Here is a 25,563-nt window from a genome sequence, read left to right as displayed (position 1 = left end):
TCATTGTTATGAATAGCTCTAACATTCATTCAATGAAATTAATGAACAATGAATAAAAAAATTAAATGTTTTAATTTAAAATACCAGTATATGCCTCATATTTGTGACTCCCGTAGCCTACAGTCATGGACAGATTACGAGAGGATGAGGCACATCTACCCTTCTACACTAAAAACAACTACAAACAACACAATGTAATATGAACGTTACTGTAATTTTATTGCACAAAAAGACAAAAATGGATGATGGTGAGGTGCAAAACACAGGCTATAAGACAGTATTCTAAGTACTGAAGAACCAAAATGGATGTTAAAAGTGTACACCCACTCCAGAAAGGCATTCAAAGCCTGATTTTCAAACATCTCTTTGTCTTTGTTTTGGATCTTTGTCTGATAGTTTTGCATTTCTGGGTGATTGTTTTGTATGTCTGCAGTTGGTTTGAGTCTTGGTGTGGTTATTTTGCATCTTTGTGTGGTTATTTTGCATCTCTGCACAGTTGTTTCACATCTCTCTGTGTTTTTTTGTATCTTTGTGTGATTGTTTTGGATCTTCTCTCACCCCAACCAGTCGCAGCCAACCGGTCTCACCCCCAACCGGTCGCAGCAGATGGCTCCTCCCCTCCCTGAGCCTGGTTCTGCCGGAGGTTTCTTCCTGTTAAAAGGGAGTTTTTCCTCACCACTGTCGCCAAAGTGCTTGCTCATAGAGGGTCATATGATTGTTGGGTTTTTCTCTGTATCTATGAAGCGCCTTGAGGTGACTTTTGTTGTGATTTGGCGCTATATAAATAAAATTGAATTGAATTGAATCTTTGTGTGGTTGTTTTGCATCTCTGCAGTTGTTTTGCTTCTTTGTGTGGTTGTTTTGCATCTTTGAATGGTTGCTTTGCATGCCTGTGCGGTGGCTGTGTAGCTGTGTGGTTGTTTTCATCTCTGTGTGCTTGTTTTGCATTCCCGTCTCTGCCTTCACGCTGTTGATAATGTTTTACATCCCTCCTAAGCTCCCAGGCATTCTGTTATGTCACACTATTACTTTCTATCAACATAACTCACTGCCTGCTGTGACGTAGAAACAGTTTGGTTGGTACAGACAAGCTGATGCTGAAGGGGAAATGAATTTGGGAACACTTTAAATGGCCTGTCCTTTTGCTGGCAACTCTCAAAGGATGAGGCTGGCCTTTCACTGCACTGCTCACTTGCTTGCTCCGATTTACAAAGAAGCTAGCAGGGAAGAAGACGAATCTCTGCCTAAGGCTGTGCTTAAATTACACATGACACATCAACAGCACAGAGAGAAGGCAGTCAAGAAAATTAGCCGCTAAAGAGGACAGGGGAGGGGATCAGGAGTGACACAGGATGAGTTCAAACTCATCTTTCTACCCTTTATATATTCCTGCTCTGCTAACCACTGGCTGCTGCCCTACTTCTCCCTGTAGTATTTTTTCCCCTGGCTGGCTACAGCTCAGCCAGCGCTTGCTGTCAGACGCTGTCCTTCTTTCCGTCAGGCCTTCTCTCTTTGTTAAAGGCTGCCGTGTTTGAATATTTTGTTCCACTGCCTCTGCATTCACAAATGGATGCTCTCTCTGCTCTGGCTATACAAATCTGTCTCCCAGTGTGAGTTTTTTGCACACAAATGAGATGTTTCTTTCTTTTTCAAAATGCCATGTCAAACTTTGAATACATGTATCCTACAGAGCCAATAAAAATGCTACATTCCGACGCATTTGACGACTTTGTCAAAAACCACCGAAACAGACATTTTTATAAACAACGACATTAATGACTCAAGTCAAAGCACCATTTTAAAGGATTCCCCAGAATTACTCTTCTTGCCACTGCCCTCAGATATATTTTACTTGGCTACTGCATTAGTCACTTGTCAGCAAAGTGCAAAGCTTGAATGAATTCACCTTAAACTCCTTGAGGCAGTTTCTGCTCAGGTCAGCTTTAAATGAAACACAAATTACACTATAGGGCTGACCTCTGTCAAATCTGAGCTGTGAAGTGTTCTCAGCCTTTGTTGCAAGGAGCCATAAATGTAATAAATGTCCATTTTGTGTCAATTGATTTAACACAATAATGATTCAGCTCAGGCATTAATGAAAAAGTCAAGCAGTGCTGATTTTTGAGAAAAAAAATGCATCTCATAAGCAGGAATGACTTAACCACACAGAAATGTCATTAACAAAGAAATCATTATGATGCATCTGCTGAGGCCACGTCGTAGCCGTAGGGCGGCTCATGTGGTAGAGCACGTTGTCAAGTAACTGCAGAGTTTGCAGTTTGATCTCCAGCACGTCCACATGGAAAAGTGTCCTTGGGCGAAACACGGGCGCCCAAGTTACACCTCCTATGACATGCCAGTTGTTTCATGGCAGTTTGGCTGTCATTTGTTGTGTGTGTGTGTGTGTGTGTGTGTGTGTGTGTGTGTGTGTGTGTGTGTGTGTGTGTGTGTGTGAATGAGAAACACATTAAAAAGCACTTTGTAGAACTGCTACACTAAAAGTGCAGCTGGTTACTTGACCAGCATGTAATGTAGGTGCTTTGGAGGCCGCAGGCTTTCAACTCTGACATAACATGCAGGAAAAAATCTCCAAACTTTATTCTGTATTACAGAACCAACATTTTGCAGACCAAGTTTTAGCAATTTGCTTTTTCAGACAGAAGTTTCCAAGGATAGAGTGCTTAGTGATCAAACTAGCAATTTTGGTAAGAGACTACAGTCATAAGCTATAAAGGTGCAATGCACAGACACACATATATGCTAAATGGTGCCTAGTGATAGAATATGAGAACGTCACTCAACGTGATGTGTTGGCTGATGTGTTCCACGTAGCAAACCATATTTTTTAGACAACGCTGTTGAAAACACCAGGACCTCAAAGAATGTGAAAGTTGAAAAAGCAGAAACTATCCACAGAAACCAAAACATGTATGTAAACTTTATAAACGTAGTCGGGCATTTTAACAAAGGAGTTCATGGAGACTCCCTTTTGCTGTCAGACTCGTGGCCATTAGAGCAAATGCAAGAAGGAGTTAGATGCAATTTTCAACATCTGAGGTTGCAGCTTGACTGTGACCCAAATTTTCTTTCTCTCCTTTCTCTCCATACCCAATGTTTCTTGTATCATTGAAGGTTTTGTGTGGTTTTATGTTCTGACAAAAGAAATATGGTTATTATTCTAGATCTCTGCCGAGTAGAACTAAACAGCTGTAAAGTCAGCGTTTATTTAAACCCCCAGATTTATTGTTTTAGGGCTGATCGTTCCAACTTTTTAATCAGGAAGGGATCAAAAGTTACATCTGAGATCTACCCGTAAAATCACAGTATGAAAAACAATGTTACGTTTCTTTTCTGGTTATTGAATAGCTTTTTTGTGCCTCTAAAAATGATTGAAATTAAGCAGCCTATGTGGGGAACCTACTTTTCAGTTAAACCTCTGACAATTCCTGCTCAAGGGGCCATAACGTATACATTTTTTTCTATAATCGTTAAGGGTAACTCATTATATGATTTTTTCTTTTGCCGGTGCTCCTGTGAAACATTAAATAGAAAGCTCAGAAGTCACAGTTGTAGCTACAGATGTAAGCACTGAGCCTTTGGGATGGGCACACTTGAAATCCAACCAAGTTATAGCAATAATAAGCAACAGAAGACTAGAAGTTTGTCTATAAGGAGTATAGCTCGCCTTTTCCCGCTCCCCTCTCTTGACACAAAGTTGTGCCATTTCTACAGAGTAATTAGGCGTAGGGGATGTTTCACTGCCTTACAAAGCAAGTCATATTCATAATTCCTCCCAGGACTCACACCTAACCATGACACGTGTATTTAACACTGGCCCAGGGGTTAAGAGCCTGGAGACTGTCAAGAAGGGTAATACATTCACAAGGTTAGGTGTTCCTGGACGTGTGTGTTCATTTGTGTATGTGTTCAAAAGAAACTCTAGACTCAATGTAGACACACATATGTCTTTTCGTGTCCCTAAATAGCCACACATTCGCACACTGTGCTCGGCAGTACGGTAGTTATTAAAGTCATCATTAGAAGCCTGCATGTTCTAACCTCGCCGCGTTTATGAAAAGCTAATTATCCAACTGAACAGCCAGCTGAAGGACAGCCACGCACGCCCACACACACAGACACACTCTCAAACCCCAAATGCTGAGACAAATTCACACTCATATACCTACATTTACATACAAATAAGGCAAACAGTGTAACTGGGGATAGATAGGCTGATTTTGCATCTCATAACCGACTCACAGATACTCTCCTAAAAGCACCTTTCAACATTAAAAAAAAAAGAAAAAAAGGGAAGAAAGTCACTTCCTCATGTGTGAAGAAGTGTGCCAAACGCTGTGCCTCGTTAGCATAAGCTGTCATGATAAATTTCTGCAGTGAGAAAACCAGGGGACTCCTCGCAGATACTGCCCTGTCAGTGCGTCGGCTCTTTATTCTACCAAGAATCTTAACTTCTCACTTGTCACACTTGATGCTAATATGAGTGAAACCTCATTCTGTCAAAACCTGTTAGTTGACGTGACTATTATTCCCAACAAGCCAAGAAAAAAAAAAGAAAGAAAGAGAATACACATCTCGTGTAGAAATATGTTGTTTATCCTCAGCTCACAGATTGTAATGGGGGAATATATGCTACACGTTTCAATTATGAATTTGCACCGGCAGGAAGTGCGCCATCTGTGTTTGCCTGCATCGCTTACCAGACAAAAGAAAGTGAAACCCGTTCCTATCCACGATGCAAGCCACAGTCAGGTGTTAATACACATCCACTGACACTGAGGTGCTCGTCAGCAGAGTTAAGCAACAGGACATTCAAATCAAATCAAATCAAATCAAATCACTTTTATTGTCACATCACATGTGCAGGTACATTGGTACAGCACATGCGAGTGAAATTCTTGTGTGCGAGCTTCACAAGCGTCAGAGTTGTGCAAAATACAATAATGTAAACAAGCAAAATACAAGAATGGCTACATCTGAAACTAATAAATATATGTACAATATATAATAGTATATGCATTTCTGGATGTGTATACTAAATATTTTTCTACGTGTGTGTGTGTGTGTGTGTGTGTGTACACATATTTTACAAATTAAATAGAGTAAACAATAAATAGAATATATAAAATAAATAAAATAAAATATACAGAGTGAGACATGTGCAAAACAGTGGCATTACTGTACAGTATGGAGTGCATAATGTTGAAGTTCCAGTAGTGAAGCTGAGGTGTCTATGACGTGTTCAGCAGTCTGATGGCCTGGTGGAAGAAGCTGTCTCTCAGTCTGCTGGTACGGGACCGGATGCTGCAGAACCTCCTTCCTGATGGAAGCAGTCTGAACAGTTTATGGCTGGGGTGACTGGAGTCCTTGATGATCCTCCCTGCTTTCCTCAGGCACCGCTTCCTGTAGATGTCTTGGAGGGAGGGAAGCTCACCTCCAATTATCCGTTCAGAGCACCGCACTACTCGCTGGAGAGCTTTGCAGTTGTAGGCGGTGCTGTTGCCATACCAGGTGGTGATGCATCCAGTGAGGATGCTCTCAATGGCACAGTGATAGAAGGTCCTGAGGATGCGGGGGCTCATGCCGAATCTTTTCAGTCTCCTGAGAAAGAAGAGGCGCTGCTGCGCCTTCTTCACTGTTTTGTTTGTGTGTACTGACCACGTAAGATCCTCAGCCAGATGTACACCAAGGAACCGGAAGCTGCTCACTCTCTCCACAGCAGCGCCGTTGATGGTGATGGGGGTGTGTACTTCTCTGCACCTCCGGAAGTCCACTATCAACTCCTTTGTCTTTGCGACGTTGAGGGTGAGATGGTTGTCTTGACACCAGTGGGTCAGGGCGCTGACCTCCTCCCTGTAAGCTGTCTCATCACTGTTGGTGATAAGACCCACCACTGTAGTGTCGTCCGCAAACTTCACAATGATGTTGGAGTTGTTAGTGGCTGTGCAGTCGTAGGTGTAGAGTGAGTATAGGAGAGGGCTCAGTACACACCCCTGTGGAGCACCAGTGTTCAGTGTGATGGGGGATGAGGTGATGCTGCCCAGTCTGACCACTTGGCGTCTGTCAGACAGGAAGCTAAGGATCCAGCTGCAGAGGGAGCTGCTCAGTCCTAGATCCTGCAGTTTCCTGTCCAGCTTCGAGGGAACGATGGTATTGAATGCTGAGCTGTAATCTACAAACAGCATTCTCACATACGTGTCTCTCTTCTCCAGGTGTGACAGGGCAGTGTGTAGTGTCAGGGCTATGGCATCATCAGTGGACCTGTTGTGGCGGTATGCGAACTATAGAGGGTCCAGTGAGTCGGGTAGTGCAGAGCAGATGAAGTCCCTGACCAGCTTCTCAAAGCATTTGCTTACGATGGGGGTCAGGGCTACAGGTCGCCAGTCATTCAATGAGGAGATGGTGGAGGATTTGGGTACAGCGACGGTGGCCATTTTGAAGCAGGCTGGGACTACAGACAGAGAGAGGGAAAGGTTGAAGATGTGCGTGAACACTCCAGCCAGCTGAGCCGCGCATGACTTGAGGACGCGGCCGGGAATCCCGTCTGGACCAGTAGCTTTGCGTGCGTTCACCTTCCTGAAGCACCTCCGCACATCCTCTTCAGACACAGTGTGCGCACTGACGTCATCCGCGGTGCGCACACTGTCCGGTCTCATGGTGTTCGCTGCGTCGAATCTAGCGTAGAATACGTTTAGATCCTCACACAGAGAGGCCGTGGTCTGCGGTGTGCTGGTTTTCCCTCTAAAGTCTGTGATCGTGTTTAGTCCCTGCCACATACTCCGAGGGTTGTCAAACTGTTGCTCCACCCTGTCCCTGTACTCACGTTTGGCTGCTTTGATCGTCTTCCGGAGTTGGTAATGTGCGTGTTTGTAGTCCGATGTGTTCGCGGAGGCAAAGGCGGTGCTCCGTGCCGCCATTCAGTCATAACTATTTTACTTTTTAATGTATTATATAGTTTTATTAAAATATGTTATTATATAATATTTGTAATGTAATATTTTTGCACTACTTTGAGATTTTGTGAGACCCAGATTTGGACCAAATGCTTAAAACATTGTTTTCAATTCATGGGCTTTAGATTAGTGAGAAAGAAGAGACGTGCATAATATGTAGTCTTCTATTTTAAATAGATTATTAACAGCTATAGTGGAAACTACTAAAAAAAAAACCACAATGTTATATAAATTCTATAAACTTTTATCAAGAAAAGAAGAAACATCAACAGGTATAATAAAGATGAAACAGAGAGAAGTGCTGGGAACACAACAAACAAAGAATGCAAACAGACGTTCTCTGAGATTCATTAAACTACCAGTTTTAGAAGACGTAACTTGGAAAACAAACCTTCTTGAGCACAGAAATGACGTTTAATTATAGCACAAGTTCATAATCTCATTGCTGGATACATTGGGAAAAAAACAATGCATATTACCTGTATGTTTTTTTTATATGAAGCTATTTTGTAATATGTGTGATAGATAGATAGATAGATAGATAGATAGATAGATAGATAGATAGATAGATAGATAGATAGATAGATAGATAGATAGATAGATAGATAGATAGATAGATAGATAGATAGATAGATAGATAGATAGAAAATAGTAATGGCAGATATCTGGTGTATCTCAGTCTATCAGTCTACTTTTTTAATGTTGTGGCTTAGGTGATTTTACATGTGGGACATAAAACTGTTTATGACTTTGGCTTAGGTTGTAGTTCCAGTGACGACTCTATAAAGATTCCAGCTCTCTGGTTGTCTCTTTAAGCCATCATAGCCATCAGTCACAGGTTGGATCAATAGTATCACATGTGAAGTCAGGAGGATTGGCTCACGAAGCTGAAAACGGAACTGGATTACCTTGCAGCGAAATCACCTCCTATTGAGATTACGCCGGCCTCCGTGGAGTCTCTTGTGGCTGCTTCCGAGGAGGATTCTTGTCGATATGGAAATGCGATTTCCTTGCATAGTGCTGAAGTTACTATCCTGTGTTGTGTTGTGCATTGATCCCACTGGCATAGTTGGGGTTGTTTATTCCCATTCCGGTCTTGCACGAGGAATCTGACGATTCAGCCTCTCGACTAATTCTTGTCAAAGATTAATTGAGTCCTTTCCCTTTGTGTTGGATGTTGACTTGTGTGTGTATTGGAAGCATTCAATACTATCAGTCTGTTTGAGTGCCAGTGTTTATAAATAATGAGCGCAGATGAATATGTAATAAGCTTTGAACAATGCTAACCTGACATTAACATGCATCGCCTGCCTTTAACATGCAGCTGGTATCTGATTGTGTCGGCGTATGGTTTAACTGGGTTGAAATCCCACCTGGCACTTAAATACATCTCAACTGCTTGGGATGCTTTTCATTTTCTGAGATACTTACATCATTGAAAAGAGACCGACTACTTCCTTTTATTAGATATACAGTGTTCTATGTAAATGAGACAGCATTCAGGCAACTGGGGTTATTAAGCAAAACAAAGTTACACAATTGTGTATTTTATGCATGCTGCGTTCAGTTCTAGAAGACTGATTAGATGCTGTTAGAAGCACTTTAAACTCTCTGGTCATTTACTACTTTTGATGTAGCTGTTTGAATGAAGAAAGTTAACAACAGGAGCATACTAATATTGTATTTTGATTAATTTTGAGGGAACATAGAGGAAGACTGATGCCCTCCGTCATGTTGCTATTCAGGAATACTATTTCAGTCAGCACCATTACTGAAAAAAAGACTGAGATTTCCATGTGCAGTAATTTATATTTGGCAGCTTGGCTTTGTTCTGAGACCTACCTACCTTCCATGCGTGTACGTGGAATGCATAAGGTGGGGAGTGCTCACCTCTCTGTCCTTGTATGTGCATACATGGAGAGCTGGAGGCAGAGAGAACAACACCAAGACCCCAGCACAGAACGGCGTAGGCATCAAAGACGACTGTTATATTTAAGTCAGATACAGATCGAAAGGAGGAGCTGCGGTGGGGGTGGGTTGCATAGCAGCTAGCAGGTGCAAATCAGCTGTGGGCAGGTGAAAGCAGCTTAAGTAGCATGAGCTACATGAAAGAGCCAGTTGTAGGAGCAGAAAGGGGATCAGCTGCTGTGAGCTGATATTTTTTGCAGATGTTCACAACATAACTAGTAACTCAAATATCAGAGATGGAATGAACTTTGTTGATTCAGTCTTTTCAGAAAATACCCCCAAAATATCATAAGTCTGTTCAAGTGTTAAATATATAACATCCATTATGAACATGTCTCAAAGGAGGAAAGTAAAGTAGAATCTTAGAGACTTCAGAGTGGGGAGGTCATGGTGCTGTGAGCCATCAACAAAATGTTGGCTTTGACAACAGGTCTATGCACAGATTGGTTTCTTTCAACAAGTTCTCATCCCTAGATGTCAAATACTGCCATTCTGTCAGATACCAGACATGTTTACCCTTAGCCTTGATCCACCAACCACAGCAAAATAAGAAGCGAAGAGATTATTTATTTATTTTTATAATAAAGAAGAAGGAAATACCCACTAGCACAGCAAAATAGGTGTATACTGAGTTAAACTACTTTCAACTTTGCAATGAAAACAGGCAAGCAGTGGAAACAGTGACTGGGCTGAAAATATACAAGAGGCTTACCTATGCAACCAGAGCCTTGAATATTTCCTATGAAGGCAAGGTGTCACCTACAAACCTACTAACAATCTTTGTTTGCTGATGGAGATTAAGGCCCAAGCTTCTCAGACATGAGATCATTTTCATGCAGTACTTAGTGCTTAGATGTTTTTCCATTTCTTATCCACTTGTTAAGTTTAGATAAAACCAAAACTACATAACCTATTTAGGCACCAAAAATATACTTGGTTAGGTTTAGGAAGAGACTGTTATTTAGTTGACATGATACTGGAGAAAAACTCTGATAGCTACCTATTGCAGTTAAAAGTGGCTTCAAGGCATATTCACAACTTCAATGAAATATACAGTACGCTAATCACTGTATATACTTCTGGGATCTCCCTTATTAACTAAGGGGTGGCAAAAGCAAGCAGCACAAGTTCACTAACTTTTGCCCCTTTAAGGCTCTCTTTGTGTGTCCTACCATTCTCAACCCAGTGACCTTTCACATGCATGTCAGATGTGTTAACCAGACTGTTTACTTTTTCCCAATTGCAAAAACGTCATTAGGTTAAGTTCATTTTTATCTACATTGTACTAAATCACAGCAACAGTCACTTCAAAGCCTTTATATTGTAAGGTAAAGACCCTACAATAATACAAACCCCAAACAGTCAAGCACTTGGCGATAGTGGGAAGGTAAAACTCCCTTTTAACAGGAAGAAACCACCAGCAGAACCAGGCTCAGGGGGGGATGGTCATCTGTTGCGATTCCATGTGCTTTTCTGTTCTGTTGTACTTGTTATCTAAACAGTCAGATGACCTGTTGGAATGACAAACTGGGAAAGTGAAATTATTGCACTAGTGCTTTGTCAGCATTAAGGGAAACTGAAGGATGCCAAAATGCATTTTAGAGTAATAGGATTTACAAGTACAGTTGTTACTGTGTGTGTGTCCTTGTATAGCCGGCCACATCTAGCAGTGTAAATGTTTTACAAACAGTGTGATCAGGCACTGTGTATAAATGAGTTCCTCTGAGTTCCTCTTGTCACTTATAAATGCTCAGTGACAAGAGGAACTCAAATGTAGTTTCCCCACTCAGTGGGATTATATAGTTTGTTTAACCTGTGACTTTTCTTTTCAACTAACTATCCCCCATGGTGCAACTTTTTTAATCCTCTTTGTTTAAAGGTGGTGTGATCATTCACCCATAGGGGCATTTAACCCCCCACTGTCTTTCTGTGTCACTCTGACTCATTGTGGACCCCTCCTTGTGAGTTGGAGCCTGTCACAGGGAGGGATAGCAGCCTTGGGCTTAGCTTGGCAATCTTCCAGCACTATGACAACACACACACATACACGCATAGAGACACACACAAGTAAGACTTGCCCCAGAGAGCCAGGCGTCTGTTTGAGACAGATGTGAAGCATCAGCAGAGATACACAGGCACCCAGACATTTTTGCAGTTATAGCAGTTAGTTATATATCATGCATTTGTGTGAACGAATTCATAATCACACACACATATGTACACACACACATACACACACAGATGAGTCTTTCTGTACAAACCCCAAAGGAGTAGAGCATATGTTTCCTCTTTCACCACTGGGGAGAGTGGCACAGTGAGGGGAGGGGGTGTTTATGAGCAAGTGTCATTAATATGACAAAACAAGGCTGGCAGAGGGATTTACGGCACATTCTGGTGCCACCATCATCTGTCAGTGCTTTTTCTACTGCTGTTAGCATCACTATTAACACTGGGCTAATCCCGCTTGGTCTGCAACATTGTTTAGGTGAGTGACACATGACAAAATCACATTTTAAATTAATGACAGGACGCTATGTTTCCCAGGAGACCACTGAAACATCTCATGAAGAATTAAACAAAAAAGTGCCCATAAATGTCTGTCAATCCAACGCTTTGCATTGTGCTTGGTGATGTAAGGCTTGGCAATAGAAGCTCATTCCATGAAGCTCTCTACACAGTGTTCTTGAGCTAATCTGCAGGCGACATGTAGGCTTGTTGCGCCTGACTTTGCAGAAAGTTGTTGACCTCTTGGCATTCTTTAAATTCCATTCTTTCACAAATGTTTGTAGAAGCATGGAAAGATACTTGATTTTATAAACCTTTGATTGGAGCTTCTAAATTCAATCATTTGGATGTGTGAGTGAAGACAATACAGTGTAAATAGATGCATATTGACACCAGTTACTCAAAACACGATTGGAGCAGAAACTAAAAGTTTAAAAAAAGAAATTCTCAAAATTAGTTTGTACTTCAGCGAACTTGCTTAAGTAAATGTACTTAACAGTAGTTACTGTCTCTGCCCTTTTGCCACGTCTTTTTTAATAGCTTTTCTTCATGAGTTGTTTAGGCCTTTCTGTGTTCTGTTAAATAATTCAAGCATGTGAATAGAAGCTCAAAAACAAATCATAGCCTGTGTTTGTGGACTTGTGACAGGGTGCGATAAGGCAGTATAAAAATCAATTCTGCCTGCGCTCTGCCTGCGCTCTCCCTCCCCGCTGGCTTTGTCTTTGTTGTCCAGTCTCTGTCTTCAACCAACCACCGTTGGAGAAATATCTACTGCTTCTTTGAATAGGATAATTTCACCGTCATTACATACCCAGCTCGAGTCCCATAAGCCACATCTCCACCCCTTTGTGGCTTAAAGCAAAGTATTACTTGGGCTTTGCTGTTCTGAAGCCATTCCAAAAGCAAATTATTGTAGCACATTGCCATCCATCATCAACTGTCAGTCAATGAACTGAAGGACTGATCATGCAATCTGTCGCTTTTCTGGAGAATATTGATGAAGACATTTTGAGGTGATGAATGGTGAGGAGTTTACATGATGTGTGACTATCCATGAATAACTGTTGATAAATCACTTATGGAATAATTAATTAGTGCAGTTTGATGCGCTTGATGGAGATTCTGCATAGCAAGCAAGAATCTGGCAGATGAAGTGATCTGGGGGTTCGCTTTATCTTATTTTGGCACCAAAACACAATCAAAACAGTGCTTTAGGTCAGACTACATTGTGTATTACACAAAGCACAATGCGACTAGTGGTTACTGAGCTAATCCATCACCTGCTGATGCGAACTCTGCCCTGAACTATCCAAATTTAGCAATTATCTAGGAAGCTGTAATTAGTCCTTTATGCATGGCTGTGGAAGACGTATTTAGCCTTGTAAGCCATTTCCCATTTTTGGGTGGACTGAGGCTGAAAACAATAAATACACACAGCCTCTCCCCATTCATAAAGTTCTTTTACTGTGTGTTCTTTCACGCTTCCTTTTATTTTCTTTTTGGGGATAAAAATGCCACATTGAAAATAAAGACAACAAACCTTAATTAAATGTTGTTATTCTGAAAGTTGCTATAAAAAAATTGGCTGCACGAGTTTTGATTGGGTTAATATTTCATGAACGTGAATATTTGAGTTCATTAATGTGCAGGTGATGATTCCTTGTTATCTACTATTTTGAAATGTCTTTAAAGGAGTGCTATGGTGATTTTTTTCCTTCATCTTTAATAGTTGAGGGAGTCATGAAGAGCATGAGATATCCTGCCTTCTCTACGATGCATCATGGGCAGGGGTGTCCAACTCCAGGCCTCAAGGGCCGGTGTCCTGCAAGTTTTTAACTGTACTAATTCTGTACAGTTCATATAAGTTTAAATCAAGCTTGGTAAAGCTTGAGCCTAACCAAACATGACACATGTTCTAAGAAAACAAGATGTGGAGTAGATATATTTATATACAATTAATTTACTTTCTCCTTCAGCCCTGTTTCCAAAATGGGGATGCTTTAAAGTAAATAAAAATAAGAATGCAGTTATGTGCAAACAAATAAACCGAATAACTCAATACAAATTTAGAAAGTACAGCATATTGTACTGCTGTATTGTTTAAATAAAGGATGCCAAAGACATTTTTAAAGAATGGTTTCAGGTTTCAGAATGAGCATGTTTACCACTGCATTGCATCACCTCGACTTTCAACACTGTAACCATTTGGGAACTGAGGAAAGCAGCTGCTGTAGTTTTAAAAGAAAAATGTTTTCCCATGCTTGCTTGATATCAAAGTTTAGATGCACAACAATTTGAGACTTCTTTGTTCTAATGTTATTTTGAAAATATGCCATTTTTTCAATGGGTCACAGCTCTGAACTGTTGGAGGCCATTTTAGCACTAGGAATGTTTATTCGTGCAGAATGTGATTAACTGTTATCTTGTTGAAATAACAAGTCCTGTGCAGTCCTGTGGAAAACTAAGCACACCCCTACTGCTTCCATAGGGATGTGGACAATAAACAGCCAGTTGCTGTATATCAAATGCACTTGATTAACTGATTATCAGCAATTGTAAGAACTGCTACAAAAGCAGGAGTTTGGACAGTTTGCTGGTCTGGAGCAGCATTCAGGTGTGTATTAACACAATGCCAAAATGTTTCAAGGAGTGGACATGCTGGTAAATTCACCCAAAGGACAGACCATGACCTAAGAGCAAGTGAACAAAACTCCAGAGCCTCTTGAGTCTGAGCTTCATGTCAGACACATTTAGCATGTTAAACGTTGATGTTCATGGCAGGACTATTTGAAAATAGTGATCAAGTACAGTTTGTTTGGAAGTGTTACAAGAAGAAAGCCAATTCTCTCTGAAAACAACATGGCAGCGTGGCTTATGTTGGGAAAGTTAGATTGGAACAAACTACAAGGCTTCTGGAATTATGTTCTTTGGACAGAGGAGACCAAAGTGGAGCTGTTTAGTCAAACTGCACAGCACCACATCCGGCAAACACAGATAACAGTTTAAAAACCTCATACCAACTGTGAAGCACTGTGATGCATGTTGGTGGAGGGGTGATGATTTGGTTTGTTCTGTTGCTAGACCACCTGGGCACCTCACAGTCATGGAGTTAGTCAAGAATTTCTCTGTGTACCAAGTATTCTAGGGTCAAATGTCAGGCCATCGGTCTGACAGCTAAAGCTTGAGGGAAATTTGATGAAACAGGACAATGAGGCCAAGCACACAACCAATAAAACATTTAAAAAAAAAAGAAAAGAACCAAGGGGTTGCAATGGCCAAATGTAATTCCAGATCTCAACCTACTTACAATGTTGTTGTGGAACTTAGCAGAGCTCTGCGTGCTAACCCTCAATGAGCTAAAGTAATTTGTAAACAAGAGCGGACCAAAATTCATCCACAGCAATGTGAGAGACTGATAAATTCATTCAAACAACAAATACATCACATTATTGCTCCTGAAAGGGGTTTTAAGCTACTGAGTACTGTACTTAGTGTTTCATAGGATTGCATGGAGTGGAAACTTTCATTTTCACTTGACTGTATATCCTTCAGTATTATTGTTACCCTGACAGATGTTTAAATTAGATATGTTCTTTAGTTTTAATATCGCCTCCAGAGAAAACCTCACAAGGCAGCATTTCTGTGTTTGGCTTTGCAGTTTTAACTTGCATTTTTAGATGCAGCACCAAACCAGTTTGTACACTGTGTCTGAACTTCAGAAGTGTTCCTGAGTCGGCACAGTAATTTCCAATACTTCTAGGATGCTTTCTTTATACCCAGTCAACATAATAATTAACCACAAGGAATGAGGTTAATTAACTCGGTTTAATTTAGTATGTGTTTTTCAAAGGAAACAATATCATTTCTCAGTTTCACTTTTGCCTTTATACTAAGGCGTTTAAATGTTTGCAGATCTTTTACATCGTTGGTTTATTGAAAATCTGGCTTGTAATTAGAAAAATCATTTGTGTTCACTTCTTCACAGCGACTGACATGATTATCTACTGTTCTCCCCTGCTGTTTACAGGGCAGTGGTGCACATTCAGGTCAACGATGTCAATGAGTTTGCCCCAGTGTTTCGGGAGCCCCAGTATCAAGCAGCAGTGACAGAGGGCAAGATTTATGACAATATCCTGCAAGTGGAGGCTACTGATCAGGACTGCTCCCCACAATACAGCCAGATCTGCAACTACCAGATCACCACTACTAACACACCCTTCGCCATCGATCGTAACGGTGAGTAGAAGTTGGGGTGGAATATTAAACGCATTCGGGAGTTTTTGTAATAGTTGTCACAAAGAAGCTACGCTGTTACCGGTCATATTCAGTGCGCTGTAAGTTTTATTTTGAAACACTTTCCTTGAAACTTTTGTGTGCCCATTTTCTCTCAATGTTCTGCTTCACCTATTTCACTGATTTCCCACAAGTCCAAAAAGATCTTCCAAATCAAGTTTAAAGTTTGTTGCCTTCCCTTGGCTCTTCATCTGATATACAAAAGATGTAAAAACACATTTCTCACATAACGCCACAACACGCATGATCTGAAAATCCCATCCATCCGTACTCACTATAGAGCCATGGGAGAAGTGAACACACATACCTGCATACGCTCTAGTAGAAAAACTTAATACTCTGACAGATATCTCTCCCTGGGGGTAAAATGCACTCTTTAGTCTTTCCAAGGACAAAGTCAAGCTTTGCTCAGAGAGCCATCACTCTCCACAAATCAGATCACAGAAGTCTGTGCACACACAAACATTATATAGACAAACACACACACACAAATCTAAGGACACGTTCACATACCCCCGCAAATTTACTTAACTTTGCTGAGTTGCTACTTGTACTTTGCTACATAGGTAGCTATTAATCATTATTTTCTAAACAAAAGTTAAATGTTATCATGAGCCACAAACTCAAATACGAAAATGCCCACAAAATTATTGTGAAATGTGGTTCCACTGTTTTTGTGTGTACTGACCTTCTGTCTTATTACCATTACAATTGTTCAATTTTAAATTGTGAATGTAATAATAGAACTTCATACTTAGAATGCAACATATTACATGAGCATACACTTTAACACTGGACTTACTGTGTCATATACTTTTTAGACAGGCAACTCAAATACGGCTGCTGCATTAGTGCCACCGAGACGGTACATAAACTCTTTTGCCTAAAATACAGAGATGAAAGGCACATTACTGTTTCAATTTTTACTACTGCCAGCAGAGAGTTCCTGACTGTTGAGGTGCTGCAGTAAAAAGGCTGACTGAGTGAGGTGTGGGCCAAACTGCTCCGTGAATGATACAGGAGCGAGGCTGCAGCCTGTGCACGCTCTCTCCATTTCAAGGGGTCTTGCTTAGCTATTGACCGCTGAGGAAAAAGGCTTTGAGAGCTCTTGAACTCAAGAGTACCTGAGGGAGAGGAGAAGATGGTGGGAGAAAAGTGGAGGTTGCCTGTGAGAGAGAGAGTAAGTGGTGAGACTGGGTCAGGGACATAAGCACACTGCAAAGTGTAGCAGGAAAAATCTAAACAAGCAAGGAAAAAACTAGTGATGTTGTAATTTTTAAATAGACCGAAAATCCCATAAAAACACGGGGTATTCATTTTCCTAAGCTTAAAACAACCTCTTCCTTTGTACTGTAGATGCTTAAAAAAGTAAAGTAATCACTAAACTTGCATTAAAGAAAGGGACTTGCTTGGTGGGGGTGCTTCGCCTATGTTAAGATAAGATAAGATAAGATAAGATAAGATAAGATAAGATAAGATAAGATAGAACTTTATTAATCCCTCGGGTGGGTTCCTCTGGGAAATTCGATTTCCAAAAAAGCACAGCACCGACAGAAGTTACAGAGTTATACACACACACACACACACACACACATATATATAAATACAGAGACAATATAAATAAAATATACGAAGGGGATAAATAGAATAAATAGGAATAAAAATAAAAATACAAGTGAATTGCACATTTCAAGTATTGAGTCTATTGCACTGTTGACTATTTACAAAAGTATTGCACAAAAGGTATTGCACAGTGAGGTGAAGAGGCACTACAGCTTAGTTGTTCCCTCCTTTGTCCTCCTGTTTCCCCTCTCTCTCCCCTCCAGAGAGGAGTTAAACAGTCTGATGGCGTGTGGGACAAAGGAGTTTTTAAGTCTGTTAGTTCTTGTCTTTGGGAGAAGCAACCTGTCACTGAACAGACTCTTCTGATTGTTTATGGCCGTGTGCAGAGGATGCCCAGCATTGTCCATAATGTCCATCAGTTTCTTTAATGTCCTTTTCTCTGCCACTGTCACCAGAGTGTCCAGCTTCATGCCGACCACAGAGCTAGCCCTCCTGATCAGTTTCTCCAGCCTGGATGAGTCCTTCTTTGCTGTGCTGCTCCCCCAGCACACCACAGCATAGAAAAGTACTCCAGCAACCACCGACTGGTAAAACATCCTCAGGAGCTTCCTGCAGATGTTAAAAGACCTCAGCCTCCTGAGGAAGTACAGTCGGCTTTGGGCTTTTTTATACAGGTACTCTGTGTTGCATGACCAGTCCAGTTTATTGTCCACCCACAGCCCGAGGTACTTGTACTTGTTGACCACCTCCACCTCCTCCCCCTCTATCTGAACCGGCAGTGGACCTGCTCTAGACCTCCCGAAGTCCACAACCAGTTCCTTAGTCTTTGAGGTGTTGAGTTGCAGGTGGTTTGTGTGACTCCATGCGACAAAGTTCCTCACCAGACTTCTGTACTCCTCTTCCTGATCATCCCAGATACACCCCATGATGGCTGTGTCGTCTGCAAACTTCTGAATGTGGCATAATTCAGAGTTGTAGCAGAAGTCAGAGGTGTACAGGGTGAAGAGAAGAGGGGACAGCACAGTTCCCTGTGGTGCTCCTGTGCTGCTGACCACTGTGTCAGACGTGATGTCCTTCAGCCTGACGTACTGTGGTCTGTCGGTGAGGTAGTCGGAGATCCAAGCCACCAGGCAGGGGTCCACCTCCATCCTGTTCAGTTTTTCTTGAAGCATACAGGGCCGGATGGTATTAAAGGCACTGGAAAAGTCAAGAAACAGGATCCTGACCGTGCCTTTTCCCCCATCCAGGTGTGAGTGGGCTCTGTGTAGGAGGTACAGGATGGCATCCTCCACTCCGACACCCGCCTTGTATGCAAACTGTAGTGGGTCCTGGGCATGTTGTACCTGTGGTCGGAGGAGGTTGAGGAAGAGCCACTCTAGAGTCTTCATAAGATGTGACGTCAGTGCCACCGGTCGGAAGTCATTCAGCTCATTGGGCCGGTTCTTTTTGGGGACCGGGACGATGCAGGATGTCTTCCATAGGGCGGGCACTCTCCCCAGTCGCAGACTGAGGTTGAAGACTCGTTGTAGCGGCTCCCCAAGTTCAGCAGCACACGCCTTTAGCATCCTAGGACACACCTTGTCTGGGCCTGCTGCCTTTCTGGGGCGAAGCTTCCTCAGTTGTCTCCTGACCTGATCCACTGTGACACTGGGAGATGTTTGGGAAGAGGGGAGGGGGGGAGATGTCTTGCTGCTGAGAGAGGGATTGGAGGAGGGGGGTGTCATGGTGTCAGGAAGGGGGGGAAGCGAGGGAGACAACTGAGACAATGAAATGCAATGCAGGCGGAACTAGAGAGATGACAAACTATAGGTTTTTGAAGCCACAAAACACTTCAGAGTGAACCTTTACCACTCTGCTGCTGCAACACTGATTTAGGGAAACAGTAAATACAGTATTCATGCTGTATTGCTGCACCAGGGGGGATATTGCACTACATTCCATGCTTGCTAACATGCTAATATTAGCAAGCAGGTTAATGGTATTTTGATAAGATCCCATTAAATATGGTTAAATATGGGAGGGTTAATTTAGTACAGTAACACTAATTACTTGCTTTTCAGTTATCCTCACCCCAGGTGGATTGAAAGAAAAAAAGATATGCTTTTTTTCCTGCACACTACAGTCAGATGATTTGTGTGCAGGAGAAGGAAAATGGTGGAGCAGAGACTTTTACTGCACTATTATTTTTTATTGCACAAAAGGACAAGAACTTGATGGCGAAGTGCAAACTCTGTCCAGGACAGAAACAACTGTGTTACAATGCCAACAAAGCCTCAGCTCTTTGCAGGCATCTCCACAAACAGCTTTAGCATAAGTCTGGGTTCTTGGGTAGCTTTTTGTTGGCATGCTGAGTGCTGTCCTTAGCGGGTAACAAAAACAGTGATGAGCAGTCAGCCCATGTTTCTACCTGTTCAATCACTTTCAATATTGCTTTTAAGTCTCTTAAGACAACTTGTGTTGTTGGCTTTGTTTTCACAGTAAACACTAAAACAATACATATGTGTGGCTTCATTATGATATATACACATACATATATATATATATATATACACATACATATATATATATATATACATATATATATATACATACATATATATATACATATATATATATATATATACATATATATATATACATATATATATATACATATACATATATATATATACATATATATATATACATATACATATATATATATATATATATATATATATATATATATATATATATATATATATATATATATATGTATGGATTGTCTCTGGGGCATATATATATATATATATATATATATATATATATATATATATATATATATATATATATATATATAAATAAACCCAGCACGCCCCTGCGGGCGGTTTATCCTTCAAGCTCGGGTCCTCTACCAGAGGCCTGGGAGCTTGAGGGTCCTACGCAGTATCTTAGCTGTTCCCAGGACTGCGCTCTGCGGATCTGCTGGAGCCACTCGCCTAGCTTGGGAGTCACCGCACCTAGTGCTCCGATTACCACGGGGACCACCATTACCTTCACCCTCCAAATCCTCTCGAGCTCTTCTCTGAGCCCTTGGTATTTCTCCAGCTTCTCGTGTTCCTTCTTCCTGATGTTGCTGTCATTCGGAACCGCTACATCGATCACTACAGCCGTCTTCTTCTGTTTGTCTACCACCACTATGTCCGGTTGGTTAGCCACCACCATTTTGTCCGTCTGTATCTGGAAGTCCCACAGGATCTTAGCTCGGTCATTCTCCACCACCCTTGGGGGCATCTCCCATTTTGACCTCGGGACTTCCAGGTTATACTCGGCACAGATGTTCCTGTACACTATGCCGGCCACTTGGTTATGGCGTTCCATGTATGCCTTGCCTGCTAGCATCTTGCACCCTGCTGTTATGTGCTGGATTGTCTCTGGGGCATCTTTACACAGCCTGCACCTGGGGTCTTGCCTGGTGTGATAGACCCCATATATATATATATATATATATATATATATATATATATATATATAAATAAATGTGTTGGTGTGTTGAAAGTACACTATATTGAGGTATATATTCCTTACTGGTTATTATGAGACGATGCATTTCAGGTCATTTTACAGACTAATGAGAAAGTATTTAACAAGGGGTAATTTAACAACTACTGTAACAAATTACTTTTTTTTATATCAAGTAATGTGTCATACGTTACTTTTTTGGAGTAATGAGACAACACTGATAGCTACTGTATAGCCCTATAATCGACATCATAAACTACACCATAGCCTGATCGCCACCTTTGAAGAAATGGAACTACATGGTGCAGTCATGTAGATTTCAGCAGACCTCTGATAGCTCTGTATAGTAATAATACGCTTTGTAAACAGTTTCGTCTGTCCTGTCTTGTTCCTGAAAAATTTGATTTTTTTGGCTTTGAGTCCAGCCTGAACACCTCCTTTCACTTGTGATGGCAGGGAAATGCAAATATTGTCCACTGTGTTAATGGGTCTGCACAAAATCATCGCAGTTTATTAGCTTGGTGACAAGTTTCATCTACAATCTGTAAACGTGCAACACCTGTTAATTATTCCAAAGTAACATACTAATAAAATACTAGAATTTCACACACTGAAAATAAAGGCCAGACTTTTTGCATGAGCTATATAATTATTGCATGCCAAATAATTTGTCACACCACATGTTGTCATGTTTCGGCTGTGTGGCAGGCAGGAGAGGACCCAAACGCAAACTCACGGGGACAGAACTTGAACTCAAAAGCACAGCTTTAATTGCTGGAAAAATAGAACACAGGTAATACAAAACTAAACTGGGAAAGCTAATCATAAAGTATACCAGGAGACACGGGGAGAATCACACACAGCATGAGGGAGACAAGGCCACAAAAACACAATGTCCATCAAAAGCATAGGAGCACAGGGAACAGTTCACAACTCCTCAGGGGGCCGGCCCGGAGGCTGACGGCACAGGAGTTCATAGTCAAACAGTTCCGGGGGCCGTCCATGCGGACGGCAACGGCGGCGACATGGAAACGGTTCAGGGGCCGACCGTGCGGACGGCAACGGTGTAGAAACAGTTCAGGGGGCCGACCTCGACGGCGGTGACGTCCAGCTGGTGGCCCGGAAAGTGGCCGGCGATCCCGAGGTGCCGAGGCCGGACCAGGCGTGGCAGAAGCAGAGGCCGAGGCCGGACCAGACGAGGATGAAGACTCGGATGGAGTGGACCAGGCGACTGCGTGGGCGGAGACACGGAGGCCGTAGCTGGCGTGGATGAGGCTGCTGGTGGAGCAGCTGGTTGCTGGACGGGCCCCTCGGGCCCTTCAGCTGACGAGGCATGAGGCTGGACGGGCCCCTCGGGCCCTTCAGCTGACGAGGCATGAGGCTGGACGGGCTCCTCGGGCCCTCCAGCTGACGAGGCATGAGGGGCTCCTCGGGCCCTCCAGCTGAAGCAGTGGCAGGACCAGTAGGTGCAGAGACTACTGGCTGAACAGAAGGCTGAGCGGGTGATGGAACAAATGACTGAGCTAAACACTGGGGAGCTGGCTGAGCTTCACAGTGGGCTAAGGGCTGAGCTAACGGAAACACAGGAAAATGAACTATGGACTGGGCTGCTAATAGAGCTAATGACTGAGCTATAGACTGAAAAGCATGCAGTAGTGATGGTGGTGATGGTTGTGGACTGTACTCTCCTGAGCCTCTGGAACACAGGGAGGACTGCTGGGCGGGGTTGACCAAGTCTTCAGCAGAAACAAGAACGGGTGCAGGCACCTGACGGACACTAGCCGCTCCCACCCGAGGAGTAGGTACGGGTGCAGAGACGAGCTGTATCCTGGCTGCCCTCACCCTGGGGACCGGCATGGGTGCAGAGGTGGACTGGTTCACAGCCCCCCTCACCCTGGAAGCCGGGACAGGCAACGGCTGGGCAACTGCCCTTCTCACCCGAGGAGCTGGTACGGGTGCAGAAACTGACAGAGCCTCAGCCAGCCTGGAAACCAGAGCAGGGACCAACTGGACCTCAGCCTCCCTCACCCGAGGAACTGGTACGGGTGCAGGGGTACGCTGGGCCCGAGCTGCCCCGGGAGCAGGAACACGAGCTGGCAAAGGAGCGGGCTCAGAAAAAACAGTCTTAGAATTGGCAGGCTTAGGGTTAATATGTACTGGGTCGACAAAAACAGACCTATCAAAAATGAACTTAGCATTTTTCCCCACCATGTTCTTCAGTCTTTGTTTTAGCAGGTTTTGACGTCCTTGGGTTAACGGTCTTAGAGTGAGCTGACTTGGGGATGACTGAACCAGACTTGACAAAACCTGAACTGACAGAACCTGAACTGAGTGTTTTAGACCTGGTGACATTGCTCACAGTTTTTCCTTTAAAAGCATTTACAGCCTTTGGCGAGTGATTATTGTCTTTGATTTCTTCTGTTCAGAGGGAGCTTTGGTGCAAGCGGGGCAACAGGCGGAGGCTTTTGGCAACTTCGGGGACCTCCAAAAGCCAGCCGAGTTCCGTGGAATATGTGCTCAAAATCCGGAGCGCGCCACGGCTTCCAGCGGAGCTCCTCCTCCAGCTGGGCGAGGGCTGCCTCCTGGCGCTCATACAGCTGAGAGCGGTTTGCTGGGTCCATGTAATGGTCGTAGTCTTCTGTCATGTTTCGGCTGTGTGGCAGGCAGGAGAGGACCCAAACGCAAACTCACGGGGACAGAACTTGAACTCAAAAGCACAGCTTTAATTGCTGGAAAAATAGAACACAGGTAATACAAAACTAAACTGGGAAAGCTAATCATAAAGTATACCAGGAGACACGGGGAGAATCACACACAGCATGGGGGAGACTACGACACTGACAAAGAGAAACACAGGGCTTAAATACACAGAGGGATAACGAGGGAATGAGACACAGAAGGAGACCACAGCTGGGAGTAATCAGGCTGGACGAGACAAGGGAAGCAAAACTAGAAACACTCACATGAGACATGGACCTTCAAAGTAAAACAGGAAACACACTGACTGAACTCTAAACATGCAAACTTAACAGCAACTGAGAAGACAGACTATAGGGACCAGAAACATGGTACATAGAGGTCACAGTAGACACAACATTGAACACAGGGAAGCCATATTACAAAGCCAAAGAACTAAACCTATGATAACCATAACTGAAATCTAGGGAAACAAGAAACAGTACAACAAAGGACTCAAAACATACTCCATAATATAAAAAACACGAGATTTCTTCAAAATAAAACAGGAAACATGAGAGGCAGACATGACAACATAAGACAACAGACATGAAACACATGAAGGGCAAGGGAGACTTCACAGGGGTTGAAAACACAAGGGGGAGCTAATAAGCAAATGAACATAGGAAACCTAATAAGCTTAAACATACACTATGAACATCAAAATGAACTAAAACTCAAAACACTGGGTCATAAGACCCAGGATCGTGACACATGTATGTTCAAGTGTTCCAGTCCAGTGACTCAAATTAGCTGAGGTGAAGCCCACCAGCAGCTGCCAACACCAGGTACTTGTGCAGTCATCCCCTTGTCAAAGCACCCTAAATCAGGGCTGCCCAATCCCAGTCCTCGAGAGCTACTATCCTGCAGCTTTTAGATGCATCCCTACTCCAACACAGCTGAATCAAATGGTTTGATTACCTCTTCAGCATGCCATCATGTTTGGCAAAGGCCTGATAACAAGCCATTCATTTGATTCGGGTGTGTGGGAACAAGGATGCATCTAAAAGCTGCAGGACGGTAGCTCTCGAGGACCGGGATTGGGCACCCCTGCCCTGAATACTTCTTAGAATAAGTCGAATTTTGAATTTTAGCCCTCATCCTACATACATACACATCCTACATAATTTACATACAGGGACTACTGAGTTGCATCCCTGGGGACCCCAAAAATAATTTACAATGAGAAGCAATTATCATAGCAAATAATAATAGCAAAACTTATTATGTCTTAGAGCATTATCAGTTATGCAATGAACATTGCATATTTTCTAACATCAAAATCTTTGGGTCAGCTCTTGTTTCACCACAGCAGACTGATACAGTGTCCACATCACTGCATCTGTCAGGATCCGGATCATCACACCTGGATCATCACACCTGAATCAAATGATTAGTTCATTACCAGGGCTCTGGAGAACTTCAAAACATGTTGAGTAGGTAATGTAACCATTTAAATCAGCTGTGTTGGATCAAAGACACATCTAAAACCTTCAGGACACCGGCTCTCGAGGCCTGGAGTTCCCTACCCCTGGTGTAGACTCTGTGATTAAAAATATCCAGCTTCATTTTGGGCATTTAATGTAATATTTAGTTAAAACTCCAATGTAAGAAAACTGGAAAGTCTTGAAATGCAAAAATGTTTTTATGTATTTTGTATTTTTATGTTATTTATTGAAGAAGAGAGGATTAATGTGAGTGGTGTCCTGTAAACAAAGACAAATGGGCCTTAGCAGTGTTAGATAAGAAAAGCTTGGTGGTAAAACTAGATGGTAATTACAAAAGGGGCGATGGCATGAATTCACAAAGACAGGTGCAGAGACGGTTTGCTTGTGTGCGTGTGTGTGTTTTTGTGGATTTGATAGAGAGGCAAATGGGGCAGGTGAGCTGGAGGGTAAAGCAGTCATTTACTAGCTGACCACCCTCACCAGCAGTCACAGCACGCACAGCCTGCTGACATGGATAAGTTGATGTTGTAATTGAAGGAGCAGGAATAACAACCTCTGTCGTGCAGAAAGGCGGGAGT

At 42.6% G+C, this 25,563-nt stretch overlaps 1 protein-coding gene across 1 annotated transcript in view; it reads left to right on the top strand.

The window, feature by feature from the left end:
* The window catches only part of LOC147314021 (calsyntenin-2-like), a 338,234-nt gene that overhangs the window by 184,212 nt on the left and 128,459 nt on the right, over nucleotides 1-25,563 (top strand). Inside the window, exon 4 of the mRNA XM_086260806.1 lies at nucleotides 15,472-15,680. Coding sequence (XP_086116932.1) covers nucleotides 15,472-15,680 — 209 coding nt within the window. The remainder of the gene's footprint in view (nucleotides 1-15,471; nucleotides 15,681-25,563) is intronic.

Source organism: Aulonocara sp. 'chitande type north' Nkhata Bay, linkage group LG14 (assembly GCF_057382095.1).
Source record: "Aulonocara sp. 'chitande type north' Nkhata Bay isolate Kocher_YH1m ecotype deep benthic linkage group LG14, A_spYH_male_GT1.1, whole genome shotgun sequence".
NCBI lineage: Eukaryota > Metazoa > Chordata > Actinopteri > Cichliformes > Cichlidae > Aulonocara > Aulonocara sp. 'chitande type north' Nkhata Bay.
The sequence above is the reverse complement of the archived record's forward strand: the minus strand, read 5'-3'. Positions and strand labels throughout refer to the sequence as shown.